Source organism: Lampetra planeri, chromosome 35 (assembly GCF_965212315.1).
Source record: "Lampetra planeri chromosome 35, kcLamPlan1.2.h2, whole genome shotgun sequence".
NCBI lineage: Eukaryota > Metazoa > Chordata > Hyperoartia > Petromyzontiformes > Petromyzontidae > Lampetra > Lampetra planeri.
In genome coordinates, this window is record NC_136141.1 from 5304591 (window position 1) to 5327448 (window position 22858).

At 56.6% G+C, this 22858-nt stretch overlaps 1 protein-coding gene across 1 annotated transcript; it reads left to right on the forward strand.

The window, feature by feature from the left end:
* Positions 1-807: 807 nt before the first annotated feature.
* On the forward strand, positions 808-22776 carry SLC38A10 (solute carrier family 38 member 10). Its single transcript, XM_078611046.1, is given in 17 exon segments — positions 808-923; positions 2585-2674; positions 5603-5720; positions 6243-6288; positions 6861-6954; positions 7652-7795; positions 10164-10291; positions 13703-13805; positions 14106-14288; positions 16567-16678; positions 17054-17160; positions 17378-17555; positions 17860-18039; positions 18311-18397; positions 19336-19766; positions 19768-20194; positions 20923-22776. Coding segments are annotated over 16 exon segments (3267 nt in total). The 5' UTR covers positions 808-923; the 3' UTR covers positions 21762-22776.
* The last annotated feature ends 82 nt before the right edge of the window (positions 22777-22858 follow it).

Sequence of the window (22858 nt, forward strand, 5' to 3'; positions counted from 1 at the left end):
TAACATGGCCGCTGTGTTACTCAGCGTCTCGATGACGTCGGAGGGGCGGGGCATGGTGACGATGGCGACGGTGACGTCACGACGGTGATGGTGTTGATGTTGAAAGATGATGGTGGTGGTGTAAATTTTGATTTAAAGCTTTCGTGACTGCAGGGATTCATATTATTGGTTCTTTCGGTAAAGTCACGTAGAAGGGAAATAACAAAACAAATATATATAAATATATTTCCCCCCTTTTAAAAATATAAATATATTTTTTTTTATTAAAAATAATAATTATTTTATTATGTTTTATTTTTATTATTTTATTACTTCCCTTCTACGTGACTTTACCGAAAGAACCAAGAATATGATGATGGTGGTGGTCGTGAGGTCTTGTGGAGAGGTGTTTGGTTGAGCGACCCGAGTTCGATTCCAACTCACGACCACCGACACCACAGTGACGATTATTAGAGCCCCTAGGTCGACTCAGCCTCAAACGAGTGCATGGTGCGGTGCGTAAACATCGCCACTGGGGAGACAAAGGCGGTCGGGCGTGGTGCTGGCCACCCAACCCCCCTTGTGCCACAGTGTCGGCCTTCACAGGTGCTCGCTAACAGCACTTCCTCAACAATCTGCTTCCGGCTATCCGGGAGGGATCTTTGCTCTTGGTGATGATGCAGCGCCCCTAAAGGACGATCCCCATTCACGCTCCCCAACAAAATCATCCCCCTCGTCACTAGGGGGGTCTTCCACGATCTGGAGGGGGGGGGGTCTCTTGAGGGACGCGTGGGATTGCTGGGGACCGGCGACAAGGAGTCTTGAAAGCTGACGGGGACCTGGGGATCGGTGACTCGGACCGAGGGATTCAGAGGGAGACACCTGGAATTGGGTGCAGGGACCACGGCACGTGGCGAGCCAGCCGGGCACAGTCTGAAGCGAAGGTGGAGAGAGTTTGGGGGGGACAGGGGGGGGTAGGGGGTGGGGGACATGGGGGGGTGAGTTTAGGGGGACAGGGGTTTGGGGGGACAGGGGGGTTTGGGGGGGTGGGGGGACAGGGGGGTTTGGGGGCTGGGAAACAGGGGGGGCTTGGGGGGGGTGGGGGACGGGGGGTGGGGGGCTTGGGGGGGTGGGGGGACAGGGGGGTTTGGGGGGGTGGGGGGACAGGGGGGTGGGGGGACAGGGGGGGTTTGGGGGGGTGGGGGGACAGGGGGGTTTGGGGGGGTAGGGGGACAGGGGGGTTGGGGGGGTGGGGGGATAGGGGGGTTTTGGGGGGTGGGGGGACAGGGGGGTTTTGGGGGTGGGGGGGACAGGGGGGGTGGGGGGACGGGGGGGTTTGGGGGGGTGGGGGGACAGGGGGGTGGGGGGGTGGGGGGGACAGGAGGGTTTGGGGGGGTGGGGGGACAGGGGGGTTTTGGGGGTGGGGGGGACAGGGGGGTGGGGGGACAGGGGGGTTTGGGGGGGTGGGGGGACAGGGGGGTGGGGGGACAGGGGGGTGGGGGGACAGGGGGGTTTGGGGGGGTGGGGGGACAGGGGGGTGGGGGGCTTGGGGGGGTGGGGGGACAGGGGGGTTTGGGGGGGTGGGGGGACAGGGGGGTTTGGGGGGGTGGGGGGACAGGGGGGTGGGGGGACAGGGGGGTTTGGGGGGGTGGGGGGGACAGGGGGGTGGAGGGCTTGGGGGGGTGGGGGGACAGGGGGGTTTGGGGGGGTGGGGGGACAGGGGGGTTTGGGGGGGTGGGGGGGACAGGGGGGGTGGGGGGTACAGGGGGGCTGGGGGGGTGGGGGGGGGGGGACAGGGGGGTGGGGGGACAGGGGGGTGGGGGACGGGGGGGTTTGGGGGGGTGGGGGGACAGGGGGGTGGGGGTACAGGGGGGTTTGGGGGGGGTGGGGGGACAGGGGGGTGGGGGACAGGGGGGTTTGGGGGGGTGGGGGGACAGGGGGGTTTTGGGGGGTGGGGGGACAGGGGGGTTTTGGGGGGGTGGGGGGACAGGGGGGTGGGGGGACAGGGGGGTTTGGGGGGGTGGGGGGACAGGGGGGTTTGGGGGGGTGGGGGGATAGGGGGGGTTTGGGGGGGTGGGGGGACAGGGGGGTTTTGGGGGGTGGGGGGGACAGGGGGGTGGGGGGACAGGGGGGCTTGGGGGGGGTGAGACTGAGGGGACCTCGGGGACTCCGAGGGGGGCGGTCCCCATTGCCACGTCCGCGGCTTCCCACTTCCCGCGCCCTTCCACAGCCCAGCCGCCCTCTCTGCACCTTGTGGCGTGGCACTGCCCAGCATCAACATCTCCCACCACCCCACAGTGTGTTATTGTTAACAAGATGTAATATAAACTTTATTTCGATAGTTTTTTTTTGGTATTCGACAAGAGCCCCCCCCCCCCCGACGCCGCTGCTGCTGCTGCCTTCCGTTGCGGCCTACTAATCGTTGCGGGCCGATCGCGCGCTTTCCCCGGCGGGGCGACTAGGAGAGACCCCGGGGAGGTGGTCGGGGGGTGTCCGGTCTCGGGGACTCGAAGCGTTCTCTCTCTCTCTGTGTCCCCCCCCCGTCTCGTTTCTATCATCCCCACGGGGTCTCTTCCACCATCCACCTCCCTCGTTCCGTGCGAAGATGGCCGTGACGAGCTGGGGGCTGACGATAAACATCGTGAACAGCATCGTCGGCGTGAGCGTGCTGACGATGCCCTACTGCTTCAAGGAGGTGAGGGGGGCTTCGTGTGGTGGGCAGCAGGGGGGACTGTGCTGCTCTACGAGTTCACGGGTGGTCAGGAGAAGAGGGGGGGTCCCATCGAGGCAACGATTCGCGTGGTTCTGCGTCAAGTTTGGACACCCTCTCGACGAGGGTTCCAATGCGTGTTCTACTTTGACGCGTGTCACACCTGTGACTCGTGTTCTCTCTCGTTCATCCTCTCTGTCTCATGTTCCACGGTGGCGAGATCTTAACTCACCTCGCCTGTCTTCTTGGTTCTTTCGGTAAAGTCACGTTAGAAGGGAAGTAATAAAATAATAAAAATAAAACATAATAAAATAATTCTCACGACGTTTCGGCCACAACGCAAGCAGCCGGCCTCAGTTGAAGAACAGGTATGTCGGGGAGACAGCGTCAGACCTGGTCTTCACCTGAGGACGGCTGCTTGCGTTGTGGCCGAAACGTCGTGAGAATTATTTTATTATGTTTTATTATTTTATTACTTCCCTTCTACGTTACTTTACCGAAAGAACCAAGAAGATGAATCCCTGCAGTCACGAAAGCTTTAAATCGAAATTTAACCTCACCTGGTATGCAAGGAGATCGTGTGTTCGATGCCCACCGTGATCTCACGCCTGTAATATTTGGAGTTTTTGCATGTCTCTCTCCCCCCCCCCCCGTGGTCGCGTGGATTTTTCTCCGGGTCCTCCGGGTTTCTTTCAACATTTAGAAACGCGCGTTTTGAGTTTTATATGCGACTGATATAATTGTCCGCGTGATAAGCCACTTTGTTGAGTTATTATCTGTGGCCAGGTCGCTATGTAGCTCAGTGGGTCTTACCTGGTAAAATAAAATAGTTACTTTTTAATAGTTCCACGTGTCTGTCTAATATTCTACTGGAACACGTGTCTCTGTGTCTCATGTACCACGTGTCCCTGTGTCTCTTGTCCCACGTGTGCTTGTGTCTCATCTACCACGTGTCTCTGTGTCTCATGTACTACGTGTCTCTGTGTCTCATGTACTACGTGTCTCTGTGTCTCATGTACCACGTGTCTCTTGTCCCACGTGTCTCTGTGTCTCATGTACCACGTGTCCCTGTGTCTCATCCCACTGGGATGTTTGCACACAGCGTTGGTGTACGGTGCTTTTTCTGCAATATTTTGCTGTCTTTTCTTGGATTTTCTGTTTGCACTTAGTCACTTTAAGATGTTTTCTTGTTCATGTTTTTTGTTTTTTTGCGGTTGCACCCAATTCAAGAGCCGAATGGCTCACAGGGCTATACCTAATAAATTAACTTGAACTTGAACTCATGTTCCACGTGTCCCTGTGTTTCATGTTCCACGTGTCTCTGTGTTTCATGTTCCACGTGTCCATTGTCTTTTTTTCCACGTGTCCCTGTGTTTCATGTTCCATGTGTCCTTGTGTCTCATGTACCACGTGTCCCTGTGTCTCATGTACCACGTGTCCCTGTATCTCTTGTACCACGTGTCTCTGTGTTTCATGTACCACGTGTCTCTGTGTTTCATGTCCCACGTGTCTCTGTGTTTCATGTACCACGTGTCTCTGTGTTTCATGTCCCACGTGTCCCTGTGTCTCTTGTACCACGTGTCCCTGTGTCTCATGTACCACGTGTCCCTGTATCTCTTGTACCACGTGTCTCTGTGTTTCATGTACCACGTGTCTCTGTGTTTCATGTCCCACGTGTCCCTGTGTTTCATGTACCACGTGTCCCTGTGTCTCATGTACCACGTGTCCCTGTGTCTCATGTACCACGTGTCCCTGTATCTCTTGTACCACGTGTCTCTGTGTTTCATGTACCACGTGTCTCTGTGTCTCTTGTCCCACGTGTCTCTGTGTCTCATCTACCACGTGTCCTTGTGTCTCATGTCCACGTGTCCCTGTGTCTCATGTACCACGTGTCTCTTGTCCAACGTGTCCCTGTGTCTCATGTACCACGTGTCCCTGTGTCTCATCCCACTGGGATTTTTGCACACAGTGTTGGTGTACGGTGCTTTTTCTGCAATATTTTGCTGTCTTTTCTTGGATTTTCTGTTTGCACTTAGTCACTTTAAAATGTTTTCTTGTTCATGTTTTTTGTTTGTTGCAGTTGCACCCGATTCAAGAGCCGAATGGCTCACAGGGCTATACCAAATAAATTAACTTGAACTTGAACTCATGTTCCACGTGTCTCTGTGTTTCATGTTCCACGTGTCCATTGTCTCTTGTTCCACGTGTCCATTGTCTCATGTCCACGTGTCCATTGCCTCTTGTTCCACGTGTCCCTGTGTCTCATGTTCCATGTGTCTCATGTTTCACTTCAGAGACATATCAGACGTGTCTCGGGTTCCACTTGATGGGTTTGGATGGGGCCGCCCACCCCACGTGTTCACTGGCTTGTAGAGGTCATTGCCCACTCACAGCTGTGTCCCGTCTCACTGCCCGACAATAACAGCCTCACGTCACCTGCAGCATCTCCCAGCACCTGTGCGTGACAGCTCCATGCATGCATCCGTGCATGGAGATGCCTGAATGCAGTTAGATGGCTGCCCAGGGTTGCTACAGTTTCGAGAGAATGACCGAATGAAACCCACAATCTATGACTCGAATACAACTGCACAAGATGTCGACTAGACACAGACTGTGACTGAAATAGATCTCCTGACCACACCCCCCCTTTCTCCATGGTGCCAGCCTTTAGAGGTGCTCGTGAACAGAATTTTCCTAAACAATCTAATTAAGCTACTCCGGGGATCGTGCGTTGGGAGCGGCAGTGCAGTGTCTAGCGCGTACTGTGCTACGAACCTGGCAACCTGATTTCGATTCCTACTCACGACCAACACAAGTGACGATTATCTGAGCCGACTCGGCCTCAAATGATTACCCGGTGCAGTGTGTAAACATCAGCACGGGGGGGGGATCTTTGACTTTGTATGTGCGCAGTGTGGTGTGGTGCTGGGCACGGCGCTGCTCCTCTTCTGCGCATGGATGACGCACCAGACCTGCATGATGCTCGTCAAGACGGCCTTCGCCACCAAGCGCCGCACCTACGTCGGCTTGGGTACCCAGCGCTCATCCCTCTGCGCCGCACGCCCCACCGCGCCACCCGCCCCACCGCGCCACCCGCGGGCATGAAAAGAGTTGTTATATTTAACAAGAGCCGCGCCGTTAATCAGAGCGATAACGATGACGTTACTTTGCGCAGAACTTCCAATGGAACCCTCCAGATTAACACGTAGGCTTTCGTGACCAATATTATTCATAATATAGGTTTTTGGGTCAGATCGCGTTATTTATAAATGTGTCGTAACCCTCCACCACCCGACACGGCCAAACAGTAAAAAATGTGTCACGTTTTCAAAGGACAAAATAATTCACTTCTTTAGCCCACCAGATTAAAAAAAATCTAATGTTTTTTTCACACATCCCATCAGACACACGGCCTTCTGGGAGCGCATGACCGTTACGGTTGGCTACTTACGGTGCGAAAGAAGTTGGATTATCATGATAGTTTCCATTTGTGTACGTTTGAAATTAGAGTAAAATGTGTTTTGACATGCGCATGTGTGTGCGTGTATCTCAGCCTACCAGGCATATGGGCATCCGGGGAAGCTGCTTGTTGAGGCCAGGTGAGAACTGAACGGCCAGCAGTGTTAAGTGTGACTTGCTCGTTCATTCATTCATTATCTTTAACTACTCACAGACCACTCCCCGGAGTTGCAAATCCATCTCAATAATCGATTCCTTTTCCTGTTGTTTGAATAGTTTCTTATTTTTCTACCTGGTTTGTTTAATTTATCTTCGTTAGCGAGAGAGTATTGTATTCGCTCATATTTAATGATAAATAAATAATGTACAGCCCTTTGTTAAGCCACTTGAGGAGGAAGGCTTCCCCATTCTGTGTTGATCATGAGGGTTATTCGAGCATACTTCACCATGCTGGTTAGGGCAGGTTAGTAAGGGCGGGTGCCCAGGGATGGCTTAGATATCACTGACCATGTGACATTAAGGCTAACGGAAAGAATGAGGCATGACAATCAAGACAAACAATACAAATGAGACGAGGACGGTGTTAAACAAGGCAAAACAAACGAAATGCAAAGTATCGGCTCTCTTAGAATCGGCGCGCGATCCTGCAGCGTCGTCCCTAACGCTCCTCCGTGCCGTTGTGCTGCACCCACGGTGCACCTTTCGCGGGCAGCATGATCGGCCTCATGCTGGGCACGTGCATCGCCTTCTACGTCGTCATCGCCGACCTCGGATCCAGCTTCTTCGGACGCCTCCTCGGGGTCACCGTGAGCACAGCGCACCAACACACAGACGGCCCCTAGCAGAGGAGGGGGTCCTTCGTTATTTGTAGTCATCCTTTGATTATATGTGTGTATGTTGAACTTATTTCGCACCGTACGTAGCCAACAGTGCTAATCGGAGGTGCGGGGGAAGGACAACAAACTAAACTTAACAGCAGTTCTCAAGAAATTAGTTTTCAATCTAGATGGTTTAAAAGTGCATAGCTCCAGTGGCATCCTTATATCGGAAGGAAGAGCGTTCCAGACGGCTTCTGCAGTGACCTTCTTTGTTCGATGGATAGCCAAAAGCCACTGCGACGATGACCGGAGTTTGTGTAATGGGTTTATGTTTCTTGACGAGAAGTCAGATTAATTAGTGAGATGAGAGTGAGTAGTTGTTTGTTGTTGTTTCCATGGAGGAAGTATTGCTAATTACTCATAAGTGAGTGTGTTGATTGTTGTGCCTGTTAATTGGTTAGACGAGAGTGAGTGTGTGAGTGTGGTTCGTTGTTGCTGAGGTGGAGGTCTCGTTAATTCGTGAGATGTATGTCTGTTGAACTTCTTTCTCACCGTGTGTAGCCAACCGTGCTAATCGTAGGTGCGATGAGTTGGAGTGTTGTTTTTTAATAGTTATGATCGTGGGGGAGGTGTAAGTGATTGCTAAGATGAGTGAGAGTTGTTTGTTGTTGTCGTCGTGGTGGAGGTTTCGTTTGGGTTCCGCGCGCTCCTCTTGCTGGCCGTGGCCTCGCTCATCGTGCTGCCCATCAGCCTCCAGCGCAACCTCATGGCCTCGCTGCAGGCGCTCAGCGCCATGGCGCTACTCTTCTACGCCTTCTTCGTGCTTGTGGTCAGTACCGCAGGCGCCGGCGCCTCGCAGCTCGCACGCCGATATCGACCGTCGCCAGCGCGCACCGCAATCCATCCACTGCCAGATGAGGGACCTTCTCCCTCTAGCCAGCGCCACCTCTCGCAGTCACGCGGCACAACAATCCGGCTAGCTCCTGCGCACGAGCCGATTTCTGGCTGGGTTTAGGAAAGGCTCCTCTACATTTATGAAGGGTTCCTCTACTGTCGACCCCGTACACCCTGAATGTTTCCTGAGCAGAATCGACAATGTCACCCACCAAGCACGATCTAGTTACTGGTGGCCGCAGGCCTTTGTCCTCACGCTGTCGCCAGTTCTCGCCATTACGTGACACAACAATCTGTCCAGCAACTGGACATGAGCTAAATCTTGTCGCTCCGTCTCCGCTAAGTCGTTCTCGTTTGGCTGTGCGGATCCAAATTGCGTTGTGCTTTTTATGAATTTTTTATTTGTATTTTTTTCTGTCTGTGGCTTTACCGAAAGACCCAAAGAATACTTGTTATGAATGTCAACTGTAGTGTTGGTGAAAGCTTAAGGTTAGGTTAGCGAACTGCCCCCCCCCGCTCCAAAATAAACATTCCCATTTAGACATTCTTTACATTCACATTACATTGTATTGACTTAGACAGAGGCCATTGGACTCTCATAGAGACTCGTATACCCACACAGGAACCCACAGACTTGCATAGAGACCTACAACTGCCTTTATAAAAATAAATATGGCTGTTCCTGTCCAGCTTCTTGATATCCAGTCACGTTTAGACAGGGTGATGTAAATCCACATTGCTGTTGTGTTGTATAAGAAATACTGTTGAGATTTGTGGCCAGGTTACTGTGTGTGTGAACCTCTGTGGTGCTGCCTCACCCACTCACTTCTTCTGCCATTACTAACGCTGCACAGACCATGGCCTCCGTGGTCCTGTCATGGCTTCCACAACTTCAGCAAGCGTGTGCGTACATGTGCGTGCGAGCGTGTGTGCAGGCATTTCTGTGCGTGTGAGCGTGTGCGCTTGTGCAGGCGTGCCCATGTGTGTGTCTGTGCGCGCGTGCGTGTGTCCAAGCATACGTGTTCGTGTGTGTGTTCCTGCTTGTGTGTGTTCGTGCTTGTGTGCGTGCGCCTGTGTTCGTGCTTGCGTACGTGCACGTGTGTTCGTGCTTGCGTACGTGCGCGTGTGTTCGTGCTTGTGCGCGTGTGTTCGTTCGTGTGTGCCGTGCGAGAAAACCCCTCTGGCGTGCTTTGCGTTGCCTTAGATAGCTCTCACATCCCTGCGTTACGGCCTCTTTGCGGGCGGATGGATGAGACGAGTGCACTATTGGCGCCCGGCCGGGACCTTCCGCTGCCTGGCGCTCTTTGGCACAACCTTCCTGTGCCACCCGTAAGTAGCCGGGCCCGTTTGTACGGCGTCGGCCGAGGCACGCCGCCGCCCCCACTTTGATCGGCGGGAGCAGAGAGCCAAATCTCGGCCATTTCACCGCCGCTCTCCTGGCCAGAAAATGTACCGGACAATCCTAACAATGATTGGCGATGGCGCGAGTAGTTCTGACGTTGCTGAGTGGCGCAGGGCGTCCTACGGGAGTCCGCTCCTCGCCGATTAAACCGCGGGCCGCGGCGTTGCTTGTGCCGACATGTGGCTGCGTGAGGGGCGGTTGGGCGGTAAGGCCTGCCGTCTTTCTCTCTCTCTCGCGCGCGCGAGAGGGCCAGCGTGGATCAGGGGCGCGGCTTGGGCTAATGACGCGAGGCTGCGGCTGGAACGGCTAGGCTCACGAACCACCACGTCGCGCGATTTACAAACCACGGTGACGAGAGGCGGACGCGTGGCTCGGAGGTCAGAGACACGCAGGGCCACCTGCTGAGATCCTGAGTTTGAGTTTTCGGCTGCTTTCGGTCGCCAGTATGGAAGCGACTTCAAAAGCAGTTCTATGATATCTGCTTCCATGGGGTAGAACACCCCTATCTGAATGGGCCGACGGCACCATTGGAAATATAATGGGAACTTAAGAGTGAGAAAGTGTACTGTTCTCTGGCTTGAGACGTGGCGGGTCAATTGAACAATCCCGGGTGCGTCGAGTGTACTCCGTCGATGTCGCTGGCGCCGGGGTTATCCGTGAGCGCAGCCGTCCCAGCGCAGCGAGCAGCGCCAGCATCCGTTTCCAAACCCCACCGGCGCGTTCCTTCGGTCATCGCCCGCCCCCTCCCCTCCTGTACTCCCGAGCCAGTGCCCTCTCCTTCCTCCTCGTCCCCGTGATGCTGGGAAAGGCTCCGGGCAGCAGGCTATTTATTTATTTACTTTGGTGGCGCAAGCGAGTCGAGTCGAGCCAAACTCAGGGCGTGTTTGCCTTCGCCAAACAGATGGCCTGCCTGTGCTTCTCCCATGAGATTCTAACCGAGCAGTGGAGGCGCAAGCTGGTCCTCTCGCACTGGGGCACGGGCCTTTTCCACAGCTTCTCCATCTTCAGCATGGCCTTCGGATGTCAGTCGTGAGTACGCGCATCCGTCGCCCAGTCCTCGCCTCCATGCCTCCACCCCAGCCACCAATCGCTACCGGCGTCTGGGTCCGTCACGTGACCCTGTTGGGCCCTTGCCCAGGCCTTAACCCTCACCATGGTGTCTGTCTTGTTGTTGTTGTTTATGTTGTTATGGTTGTTGTGCGTCTGTGCGTCTGCCTGCCTGTGCATACAGTGCCACGCTGTTGTCCATGTGCTTTCGTGTGGAAGGTGCTCCTTAACTGCACTTTCCCCAACAGCCTGTGTAGTAGGCTATGTGGTGGGGGACCTTTGTGTCTCCCGCCGAGGCTCCTGTCCTGTGTATCTGGGGGTCGGCTCGCTTCACTGTGAACATTACGGCGTGTAGTGATGGTAGCGTGCGCGCAGGGCAACGAGCGCCCAGTTAGCCTCTTAAGTCCATCCCCGGCCCCGTGGCTGATCAGTGGTCAAGTGAGCGTCCCGCAGTCGGGAGGTTGCGAGTTCTACATCCGGCTTGCGGGTTGACTCAGCCCGTCGTTCCTCCTCGATCGAGAACATGGAGGCAGCTTGGCGGGGATGTACGTCGCGGTCGTCCTAAGGATAGACTCCCCCCTGCCATAGGAAAGTGGAATTTCCAACACTGGCTCAGGTTTGTGGAGTGGAGATGAGCATCACATGCCTCAGTGCTCATGTAGGCTGCAGATCGTTCTGACTAATTTAATTATCATTTGTTTTCGTGGCTCCTTGATTTATAACCAGAGCCCACTTAGACTGATTGGCTACTTTCCATGGGAGACCTGGGCCATCCGGTGCACTCAAGGATCAAGTGAATGTTGCAGTAAAAGGTCGATAACGACCATGTGCAAAACTTTTCCATGACGAGAGATCGCCGAGCAGGACAAGTTACGGTGTCCGCCCTGCCCTGCTTGTGTCGGCGTCTGTGAGCCGCACAGCCGCACAGCCGCGTCTGTGAATCGATGTCGCAAACTGAAAACTCTTGCGTCATCGCCAGTGGCCCCGGCTCGTGCAGATTTAGCCGCCGAGTTGGCACGCGATTTGCGCCGGCGACGGCACCCATTGTGCCCGTCGCCTCTGCCGGGTGTTCCCCCCCCCTCACCCCGACCACTCCCTCCCACACTCCCTTCCACGGCGCTCGCAATGGGCATCACCGTTCCCTGTCTCCCAGCTGGCCGGTGCTGTCAGTGCCATGATCCGCGTGCTGCCGGCTCTGCCTGGCAGCACCGTGGCCAGGCGGGGCACCTCTCTTGGGGAGCTCTCAGTCCCCCCGTTTGTCGTTTCTTGTGAGGATGCCTTGGCCTCCGTCCACCGCCACGCTTGCTGCCACCGCCACCGCTGGCGCTGCTGCAAAATCCCCGGCTTTTGGTGTGCGTCGTGGGAGCTTCTGGAGATGTCTGCCCTTCTAACAGCTTTGCTGGTGCATTCTGGGAATGGCTGAGCGTGACTTGACCCCTGCGGTGGGGTCACGCTCGCCGCGCTTGGTCGGCATGCAACGACGCGTCAAATCACCAATTTACAGTCCATTGCTGTGCTTGCGGTGATGCCACGCATCGCGTCGTGTAAGCGAGAATCGATCCGATACGATCGTGCGAGTTGGACGCAACTGATGTGCTCGTCACACGTCGAAGTCAGCGGAATCCAATGAAGTCGTTGGCATGAGATTCGATAACATCCAATTTACGCAAGTTAAATGCAACTTACAGTTAAACTTAACGCCGATGAGCGAGTCGGAGCACACGATGCAAACGAGACGTGCAGAATCGGTAGTTTAACCACACCGTGCTCTCTGCTCATGCCGGTGGGTCGTCGTTACGTGCTTGGCGCTCGCGAGCCCCCGTCCCTCCTTGCCTCGCCTGCGCCGTCTTCGCGGCGCCGGAGCGCAAGGCCACGGGAGGGAGAAACCTCCCTTGATTCTAGATTTGAAGCTTTTGTGACTGCAAGGATTCATACTCTTAGTTCTTTCGGTAAAGTCACGTGGGTAAAAAATGAAATTCAAATTAATAAAATCACGACGTTTCGGAGGCAACACAAGCAATTGATACAGATGTTTTGCTGTGACAGTTTCACCTGAAGACAGAAGCTTGTGTTGCCTCCGAAACGTCGTGATTTTATTGTTTTTATTAATTTTAATTTCATTTTTTACCTACGTGACTTTACCGAAAGAACTAAGAGTATGAAACCTCCCTTGGCCCGCGGTACACGCCGAGACCCCTCGTCGTGTACCGATGAGGCCCGGTGGCCTAGACGGTCACCACAATGTGCACTGTTGGTCGTGGCGAGGCCGCGCCCGTGCTTGCGTGAGCGATGGCGCTGGAGGGGAGGGGCTGTGGCCGGGTCCCCGAGGTAAATTTTCCCGACGCTCTTCACGTGGTGAGCGTGGTAGCTCGGGGGGTCGGAGATGCTGAGCTGTGACTTCTGTGATTGTATGAAATCCGTGACCTCTAGTGTAGTTTCTACTTTGAACTCATTCACAGCATCCTAAATGCACTTTTACAACAGAATATTAAGTGGACGTGTTTTTCCCATTATGGTGCTTTTACAAAAGAAGTCTGGAGCGTTGAGCCAGCACCAGTGGGAACCTGAGTTCAAATCCGGGTTCAGCCACTGCTCGCGATTAAACCGGGTTCTCATGATGTGGCGTTCTTACCCTGGTGACGAACGAATCACAAACTAAACATCGCGTTCAATTTCGGGCGTCTTTGACATTTTATTTGACCAATTTCCAGCTCTAAGAAAAATAATAGATTGCATTTCTATGATGCGCAATTATCACTGCCACAGTGGGCACGTGCGGATCAGAGGTCGCTTGAGTGGATCTCCGAAGCAGCTCTGTGATCTTTGTCTTCCGCGAGTCGCTCGCCAACACACGAAGTGATGCACTGCCCACTGAGAGAGGTCCAATTGGACACTTGAGATGGTGAAATGAAGCCACTCGCACAGTTGCAAGATTACGTTTTGCAAAGCGCCAAACACACGTCGACAGGGAGTGAATTGTCAATTAAAGAGAGTGACGTAGTAATAACCAGCGCTACCCCCCAGTGTGCGAACATCGTGAAAATTATGCCCCCCCCCCTCTCCCTCTCACCATGAATCCACAACCCCCCCCCCCACCACACTAACACCATCACTCCCAGCATTCCCTGCTTTGCGCACGACGCAGAAGCACTTGTTAGCCGCTTCTCCTCGTTGTTCTGCTTCTGCCCATCGCTCCCTCCCTCCGTCGCTCCCTCCCCATCTACGGCGGCGTTGGGGCTCCGTCGTGTGGCTCGGGAGAGCGAGTGGCGTTGGAAACAGATGCAGGCTGAGATCGTCGTCGGCGGCGGCGTGCGTTTTTTTAAGCTCTTCCAATTGCGCCATTGTCGTGCCGCCCGCGCCGTGACCTCTGACCTCTCCCCCCGCCGGCCACAGGCAGGTGCTGCCGACATATGACTCGCTAGACGAGCCGTCCGTCAAGCACATGAGCTCCATATTCAGCCGTGCGCTCAAGATCGTTTACACGTTCTACATCGCCGTGAGTGGACACGCTCACTCGATTGCACTCTTGCACTCGCTCACGGTAACACGTTCCACCTTCCACGTTTAATAGTTTAACAAATGAAATAAATACGGACCTTCTAAAGTTGTCAAACATGTCACTGTGCAAGTTGGCCACTTGGTATACCGATGCTGGGTCCGTAACTCAAAGTTGTAATCGCTCCCTAATCTGCATCACGGGGCTTTGGGCCTGTTCTCCGCAACTCTGTTTATAAACAAAACACCTTCCACAACCTCCACCCCCCCCTGCCCTCTCCCTCGCTGCCGGCGGCTCTAGGTCGGGTTTTTTGGCTACGCGAGCTTCACGGACGAGATCGCCGGGAATGTCCTGATGAACTTCCCGTCGAACGTGGTAACGGAGGCGATCCGCATGGGCTTCGTCCTCTCCGTGGCCGTCTCCTTCCCCATGATGATCCTGCCCTGCCGCCAGGCGCTCAACACCCTGCTCTTCGAGACACAGGTGGTTGTGCCCGGGTGCCACCCTGCCTCGGCCGTGTGTCACGCACGGGCCTGGCTGGTTGCGTCTCAGGGCTGGGTGGGTCTCGCCAAGAGCTGGGTGTCACTCAGGGCTGGGTGTCAATCAGGGCTGGGTGTCACTCAGGGCTGGTTGTCACTCAGGGTTGGGTGTCAATCAGGGCTGGGTGTCACTCAGGGCTGGTGTCACTCAGGGCTGCGGGTCACTCAGGGCTGGGTGTCACTCAGGGCTGGGTGCCACTCAGGGCTGGGTGTCACTCAGGGCTGGGTGACACTCAGGGCTGGGTGTCACTCAGGGCTGGGTGTCACTCAGGGCTGCGTGTCAATTAGGGCTGGGTATCACACAGGGCTGGGTGTCACTCAGGGCTGGGTGTCACTAAGGGCTGGGTATCACTCAGGGCTGGGTGTCAATTAGGGCTGGGTGTCACACAGGGCTGGGTGTCACTAATGGCTGGGTGTCACTAAGGGCTGGGTGTCACTCAGGGCTGGGTGTCACTCAGGGCTGGGTGTCACTCAGGGCTGGGTGTCACTCAGGGCTGGGTGTCAATTAGGGCTGGGTGTCACTCAGGGCTGGGTGTCACTCAGGGCTGGGTGTCACTCAGGGCTGGGTGTCACTCAGGGCTGGGTGTCACTCAGGGCTGGGTGTCACTCGGCTCGGTGTCAATCAGGGCTGGGTGTCACTCAGGGCTGGGTGTCACTCAGGGCTGGGTGTCACTCAGGGCTGGGTGTCACTCAGGGCTGGGTGTCACTCAGGGCTGGGTGTCACTCAGGGCTGGGTGTCAATCAGGGTTGGGTGTCAATTAGGGCTGGGTGTCAATCAGGGCTGGGTGTCACTCAGGGCTGGGTGTCACTCAGGGCTGGGTGTCACTCAGGGTTGGGTGTCACTAAGGGCTGGGTGTCAATCAGGGCTGGGTGTCACTCAGGGCTGGGTGTCACTCAGGGCTGGGTGTCACTCAGGGCTGGGTGTCACTCAGGGCTGGGTGTCACTAAGGGCTGGGTGTCACTCAGGGCTGGGTGTCACTCAGGGCTGGGTGTCACTAAGGGCTGGGTGTCACTCAGGGTTGGGTGTCACTCAGGGCTGGGTGTCACTCAGGGCTGGGTGTCAATTAGGGCTGGGTATCACACAAGGCTGGGTGTCACTCAGGGCTGGGTGTCACTAAGGGCTGGGTGTCACTCAGGGTTGGGTGTCACTCAGGGCTGGGTGTCACTCAGGGTTGGGTGTCACTCAGGGCTGGGTGTCACTCAGGGCTGGGTGTCACTCAGGGCTGGGTGTCACTCAGGGCTGGGTGTCACTCAGGGCTGGGTGTCACTCAGGGCTGGGTGTCACTCGGCTGGGTGTCACTCAGGGCTGGGTGTCACTCAGGGCTGGGTGTCAATCAGGGCTGGTGTCACTCAGGGCTGGGTGTCACTCAGGGCTGGGTGTCACTAAGGGCTGGGTGTCACTCAGGGCTGGGTGTCACTCAGGGCTGGGTGTCACTAAGGGCTGGGTGTCACTCAGGGTTGGGTGTCACTCAGGGCTGGGTGTCAATCAGGGCTGGGTGTCACTAAGGGCTGGGTGTCACTCAGGGCTGGGTGTCAATTAGGGCTGGGTGTCACTCAGGGCTGGGTGTCACTCAGAGTTGGCTGAGACTTTTCTGAAGTGCAGATAGAGACTTCGTGTGTGTGTGTGTACATGTGTGTGTGTGTGTACATGTGTGTGGGGAGCGGTAGTGCAGCGGTTAGTGCGCAGCGCTACGAACCCAGCGATCCAGAGTTCAATTCCCGCTCACGGCCAACACCACTGACGATTATCTGAAGCGGTGTTGGGCCTACCCTAGGTCGACTCAACCTCAAATTCGTACCTGGTGCCACGTGTGAACTTTGCCACTCGGCAAACAAAGGCGGTCGGGCGTAATGTTGGCCATCCACCCCCTCGTGTGCAGTGGGCCTTCATAGGTGCTCCCTAACAACACTTGCCCCAACAGTCTTTTAAGGCTATACGGGGGGATCTTTGTTTGTTTGTCTTTGTACTTGTGTGTACGTGTGTACGTATTTGTGCGTGTGTGTGTATGTTCGTGTGTGTCCCACCTGACACGGAGCACTCCCACCTATTGAATCCTTTCGCTATAATTTGGTTTCTATTTTAACTCGGGAAGTCGCGCGGAAACACAGTGACGGGGGGGACAGCTGTGAAAGGTCACAATTCTGTCACCGGATCTAATGACATAAAACCCCCCTCTCCCTTCCCTCCCACGACCCCCCCCCCCCAACGCGTGTCCCCGCAGCAAAAGGACGGCACGTTCACGGCGACGGGCTTCATGCCGCCGTTGCGGTTCAAGGTGGTGACGGCACTCATTGTGTTCTCCACCATGCTGGTCAGCGTGTTCGTGCCCAACGGTGAGTGCCAACCACCTCCCCCCCCCCTCCACCACCCCCTCGACTAATCCCCTCTCCATCTCTGCTTCCCAGCGCTCCGGGCACGGTTCAGGGTCTATGCAGTGCTATACCCACTAGCCTAGGCGGGTGGTGCGGGGGAGGGCGGCGCGTGAAGGTGCCCGGTGACGGTGTGGAGCGGTGGCGGTCGTGCGCGTTGGTGGTCTGGTGCGTGGTGACGTTGGTGATGGCGTGCGGTGACTGTGCGGTGTTGTGGCGGCGTGCGGTGACGACGTGGCAGTGTGCGGTGACTGTGCGGTGACTGTGCGGTGTGGTGACGACGTGGCAGTGTGCGGTGACTGTGCGGTTGTCGTGTGCGGGGTGGTGGTTTCCTGGCAGTTGAGACGATTCTGGGACTGACCGGAGCCACCATGGGCAGCCTCATCTGCTTCATCTGCCCGGCGCTCATCTACCGCCGGCTCCACAAGGACGGCTTCATCGCACAGGCACGCACACACAGACGCAGAACCCCCGTGGAGCCCGCACAGGCTGTGCCATTAGCGAGTAGCACCTATGAAGGCTGGCACGGCACACACGAGAGGGGGTGGCCTGGAGAGCACTACGCCTTTGTGGCCATCTCCCAGCGAGGATGTTTACACACCGCACCAGGTACTTGGTAAAGAGTCAAACTCTGACTTGGCACGTGTGTGTGCGTGTGTGCAGCTGGTGCTGTGGGTGGGGCTGGTGGTGCTGGTGGTGAGCACTATCAGCACCCTGTCCCCGGCGTCGCCGGAGAAGCTCGTGCCAGCCCCAACGCCGGCCCGGACCGGGATGCTGGACCTCGATGTGGCGCTGGCGCCTGAGCTCCGCGAAGCGAACCGCGGCGCCGACATTCGCGCAGGTAACTCTCTCCAACGAGTGCGACGTCAGCCCCGTCGTCCATCCCTCCGTTTGTTCGTAATGGGGTCACGAAATGACGTCATGGTATCTTTAACGTGCACCCGAAGCAGCCGACGCGTGGTACTTGATGGTCAACACGAGCGGCGGCAATAACCAGGGCGGCCGTTTGGATTCGAACTGCAAGTTTCCGCAAAACGCGGCGAGCGCACTCCAGCTGGGCCGCCGCGTCACCGCCCAGTTGCGCTGACGTGCCCCCCCCCCCCCCGTTCTCCTCCCCCACCCCCCGCGCCCCCTGCCCCCCTAAGCACCCGACGTGCTCCCAGCGGTGAACGATGCGATGGGGGCCATAGCGGCTGGTGGGGGAAGGCTCAAACTCGACTCCATGGAGGAGGGGGCAGCGGAGCCCCCCCAGATCGAGGTTCCCAAAGCGGAGTTGGAGGACAAGATTGAGGACGAGCAAGGACAGCTGCTGAGGCCGGACGATGGTGAGCGACTCTGCTGTGATGCTGTTGTCGTTTTGAGCACTTTGATGGTGGGTGCTGATGTGATGTTGGTATGATGGTGGGTGATATTGTTGTGATGCTGGTTACCTATGAAGGTCATGTTGGCCTTAATAGTTGGCCTTCATCGGTGCCCGCTATAAAAGCACTTGCCCTACCAGCCTGAAAAGGCTGTACGGGGGATCTTTGTCTTTGTTGTGATGATGGACAATGCCAAACAGATCCCGTTTCCTGTGCGTGGTTGTTGTGCCGCCAGGAGGTCAGCAGGCGCTGCAGGACGAGCATCGTCACGAGCCGCCCGTGCCGCGTGATGGTGTGCCGCTGGACCGGCCGGGGGCACCAGGTCAGAGGTCACAGGGTCATGGTGTCACGGGATTGAGCTGGGGCTGGGTGCGGGGTGGGGTTGAGCAGTGAGTGGCAACTCGCACTTTAGTCGTACGCGCTGCATTACATCGGGGAGAATTGTCTTTCACAAGATGAACAGTAATTTGTTAATTTCGTGAAATTTGTGCGTGTACCAAAATTATTTATTTTGATTTTCCTGAACAACGAGATTAAAACATTTTTTCCAGAAGACAACGCCATCATTTAGATTATGCAGCATGCCCCCAACATTTCCTGGTTGATTAATTGGCAGCGAGGCATTGCAATGGCTGGTGACGTGCATAGCTCATTATTTGGTCCACGACGCAACTATCCGGCCACATTTCTGTCGAAAGGACCCTCCACCGCCCGACGCGGCCAAACAAATGAAATTGTCACGTGGCTTACGAGCGCAGGGCCGCTGAGCTGGCGCCGCTGGACTCGTGTGTTCCAATATGGGTTGTCATCCCCAACCACAGCGAGTTGATGGTCTCGGCCCTGTCACCGCAAAAAAAAACCCTCACGGTAAATTTGGTTTGCCACGTAATTTGGCTAAATTCCGGCTCTGGGATTGAAAAAAATATCGCGCCATTTATCAGGTAATCATGGTTTCATGAAATATGGGGGTTTCTTTTGGAATAGGTCCAGTGGTTTACAGCGTACACGGAACTGAATGCACCATCGCCGTCTCAGCGTGGAGGAAGCAGTCGGGTGTCAGGTCAAGACCGATCCACATGCAACAAACAACGCCGCCACGCTTGTCATGCCGGTTTGGTCACGGGCTGATGAACCCAGATTCGAACCCAAAATCGAAGTGGAGCTGGCTCAGAGTTCTGACCTCCGAGCCACCTGACCACCTTCGTGACATGTTGTTTTTAACCGGTCCTGATCTCCACCTCTCTCTGTTTCTCAATGTAGAAAAAATAAAGGAGAGCGAGGAGCACGAGGAGATGATTCCCGATGATAAGCCTGGGCCAGTTGGTGGGGGGAGGCATGGCGGGGGGCACGGCGGGGGGCAACGCGAGGGTGACGACCACGCCAAAAACGTGGAGGGGCCGGCCATGGAGATGGAGGAGGTGGTGGCCGGGCGGCACCAGGCTGACGTGCAGGACCTTCGCGAGCTCGTGCAGGAAGAGAAGGAGAAAGCGCTGGTGCCCCCACACCGCGATGGAGGAGGCGTAGCCGGAGGCCTGGCCAAGGCCGAGGTCCGAGGTCAGGCGGCGTTGGAGGATGAGAACAAGCCGAAGGAGCCGGCAGAGCCCAAGAAGAAGGAACGCGACTTAGTGGAGAGAGAGGTTCACGTGAGAGCGCGGGCCGAGGCCGGAGGCGGCGCCGATGACGCTGCCGCCCCCCCCCCCGCGGCACATCCACGCGAATGAACCGAATGCCGCCGAGGTAGCAGCAGATGACGCTGCACCAGCAGGAGCTGCCGTGGAGCCCGGCGACCAGCACCGGCGGCCGCCGGCCGAGCACGACAATAACGCCCAGCCGTTGGAGGCAGCGGCTCATGGCGAGGAGGAGAAGCCGCAGGAGAAGCCGCAGGAGAAGCCGCAGGGACAGCCGGCCGCCGGCGCCGATGTGGGCGCCGGACAGGGCGAGGGCGAGGATGGCAAGCTGGACCAGAAGCTCCTGCTCGAGGTGATCAAGCAGCAGCAGGAGCAGCAGAAGCGGCTGCTGGACCAGCAGGAGCGGCTGCTGGCCGTGATCCAGGAGCAGCACAAGGAGATGCACGGGCAGGAGAAGCTCGATAACGCTGTGCGGCCTCACAGCCAGCCTGGTGTGTGGGCACTAACGCGGCCTCGCGTGCATGTCTGTGTGCGTTTGACGTGTGCCTGTGTGTGGGTCTGGTCCCTCTAGCACGAGCTTAATTTGGTCTTTCCAACCTGGACTTATGTGGAGCTGAGTGGACTTGCCGACAACTGGTACCAGCGGTGTTAGGTTCGGCCTCTATGGAGGAGGCTCGTGAAGGACGCTGCTCCTGGGCAGTTGGAGGGAGTCGCCCTCCAGCAACAACGGATGGCAAAGGAGTGGCGCTCACAAGAACGAGCGGAGCGCCGGGGGGGGCTAAAGCACAACTAGTTGGCACAGTAGAGGGCACAGGTGGTGTAGCAGCCAGTCATCTCAGTCAGGCAGCCCATGGCACCTGGGTCTGTCCCGTGACCTGCCATTGGGCGTTCGACATTTCACGTGGCCTTAAAATGCACATAGCCTGGCACAGGCGCCATGGTGACGTCACTGTCACTTAGTGGCGAATGGCGGGTATTGGTATTGCCATTTGTCTGGCCCCTGCTGTGTGCGCGTGTGTGGGTAGGATGTTTCTGTGTGTGTCTGCGTGTGTATTTGTATCTGTGTGGTTGTGGCTGCGTGCGTGCCTTTGTATATATGTGTTGGTGTTTTTGTATGTATTGTGTGGGTGTATGTTTATGTACGTGTGTTTGTGTCTGTGTGAGTGAAAACACACATGCCGTGTCATCGTGGTCAGGTTTCCTCTCTTACATTTCACAGCTCCGGAGAATGCTGATGGCAGTAAAGATACCAACGACAAACCTGGAGGAGAAGTGGATGCTGGCGTGAATCCTGCGCAGGATGTCGAGAATAGAGATGGAGCTGCTGAGCCGGCAGAGGAGGCCATGGTCAAAGTGCGCAAGGAAGAGAATCCGGCGCCTGCTGCCCCAGCCGACAAACAGCTCCACCGCGCTCCCGCTGAGCCGGGGAAGGCGTCGCACGAGGTGGAGGTCAACGTGCAGGTCGCGAGGGATGCGGATGTCGAAGGGGAGGGAAGAGGGGCGGAGGTCGCGAAGAGAAAAGAGGAGCCAGCGGCGGCGGCGGCAGTGGCGATTGATCATCGCAATCACGACGGGCACGCAAATGATCGCCACCCAGAGCACGACGCTCCTCCTGCTAAACTCGCCGAGCCACCGGCGGCGCGGAGAGAGGAGGAGGGGAATGCGGACACCGGCAAGGGCAGCGAGGTTGAGCATGCGGTGGTGGAGGTTGAGCATGCGGTGGTGGCGGACGCGCCGGGGCCGCCAGCAGAGGGTGCTGCTGCTGTGGAGGAGGAGGAGGAGAATAAAGAGGAGGATAAGCTGGACAGCCCCGATCTGCGTCGCAAGCGGAGGAGGAGGGAATCTGAAATCGTCGCTAGTTTGGCGGCGGCGGCGACGGCTCCCCGGAGACGCAGTCAGGAGACCGTGTTGGGGAGACTGGAGGTGGGGGCCTTGGTTCCAGCCCTGGGACCTGACACGCTCCTCCACGGGCACGAGAGCCCGGCCCGCGTCCAGGTTGCGCCGCTCGGCAGCGTCGTGCGGAAACTGAAGCAGGCCGCGGAGGCCGACGGGGGGTAGAGGCCTCGGGGTGCGCGCCGCCCCTGTCGGCGCCGTTTGCGTTCGTAACGTCGTGCCGGCCGCGGCGGTGGGGGACGCTTTGTGCGAGGTCGGACTTTCGCGCGTGACCGATGACACCTCCCCCGTTTGCGCTCTTACACGGAACCTGCCGTCCGTTAGAAATCCGTGGAAGCACCTTGTGGTCATCGGCCGTGAGAAGCCGTTCTCTTGCCCTTCGCTGCTCGGGCGAATGTCGAGCCTCTTGCTTCTTTCCCACTGCGCAACCGAGCCGTGCCATCGCAATCACACACAGTGAGCCACTGGAGACGCGTGTAGACGACGTGTGAGGACTTTGTGTTTGAGTTTTACTCGCCGACGACATCATCGTTCTCACCCCTGGCCCTGCTGGGCCCCCGAGCCAAATTCGAGTGTCCTGTGAGGCCCCTGCGGCGGCCTTGCTCAGTTTTGCTCGTGGAAAAAGGGCACAGGTGGGCTGCAGCGCTGTCATAGGCCATCGCTGGGTCTCGGCGCTTCCTTAACTCACACCACAAAGCTGGGACAGAGGCTTCTTGTTGGGCCCGACTTCATCTGCAGCGTGAGCGACGTCCTGGGCTCGTGTTGGAGGCAGAACCGCAGCACTGCAACCATAACCACAAGCCAATTTGTCCCCAGTGTTAGAGCGATCGGGTAAGTTATCACCTTGATTGGAAACAGGATTTGGACCAAATATGCATCGGCCTTCTGCCTGACGTTGCCACACAAGGTAGATGGCAGAATATCAATAATTAAAATGTGGGTTTCATGGGTGGGTATCCTGGTGGCTCGTAGGGTTCGTGCAGGGTGGGACAGGCCGAGGTGATCCCGGGTTCCCATCTGGGTGTCAGGCGCCCGTGATTAAACCGGGTTCTTGAGCGTAGCGAGTTGGTGGTGTCACCCCGTTCACCAATGACTGCACAATAAAACCCGCGGTGTTAAATGTTGTTTGTCACTTAACTCAGCGTTTTGCGGTGCTGAGAATAAAATCATTCCGATTGTTTGACGTGTGACGGACGCTGTTTGCGAGGTGTACAGGAAGCGTGTTTTAAGGTGAAAAAAGAGAGGGGGCTACACAAGTGGAA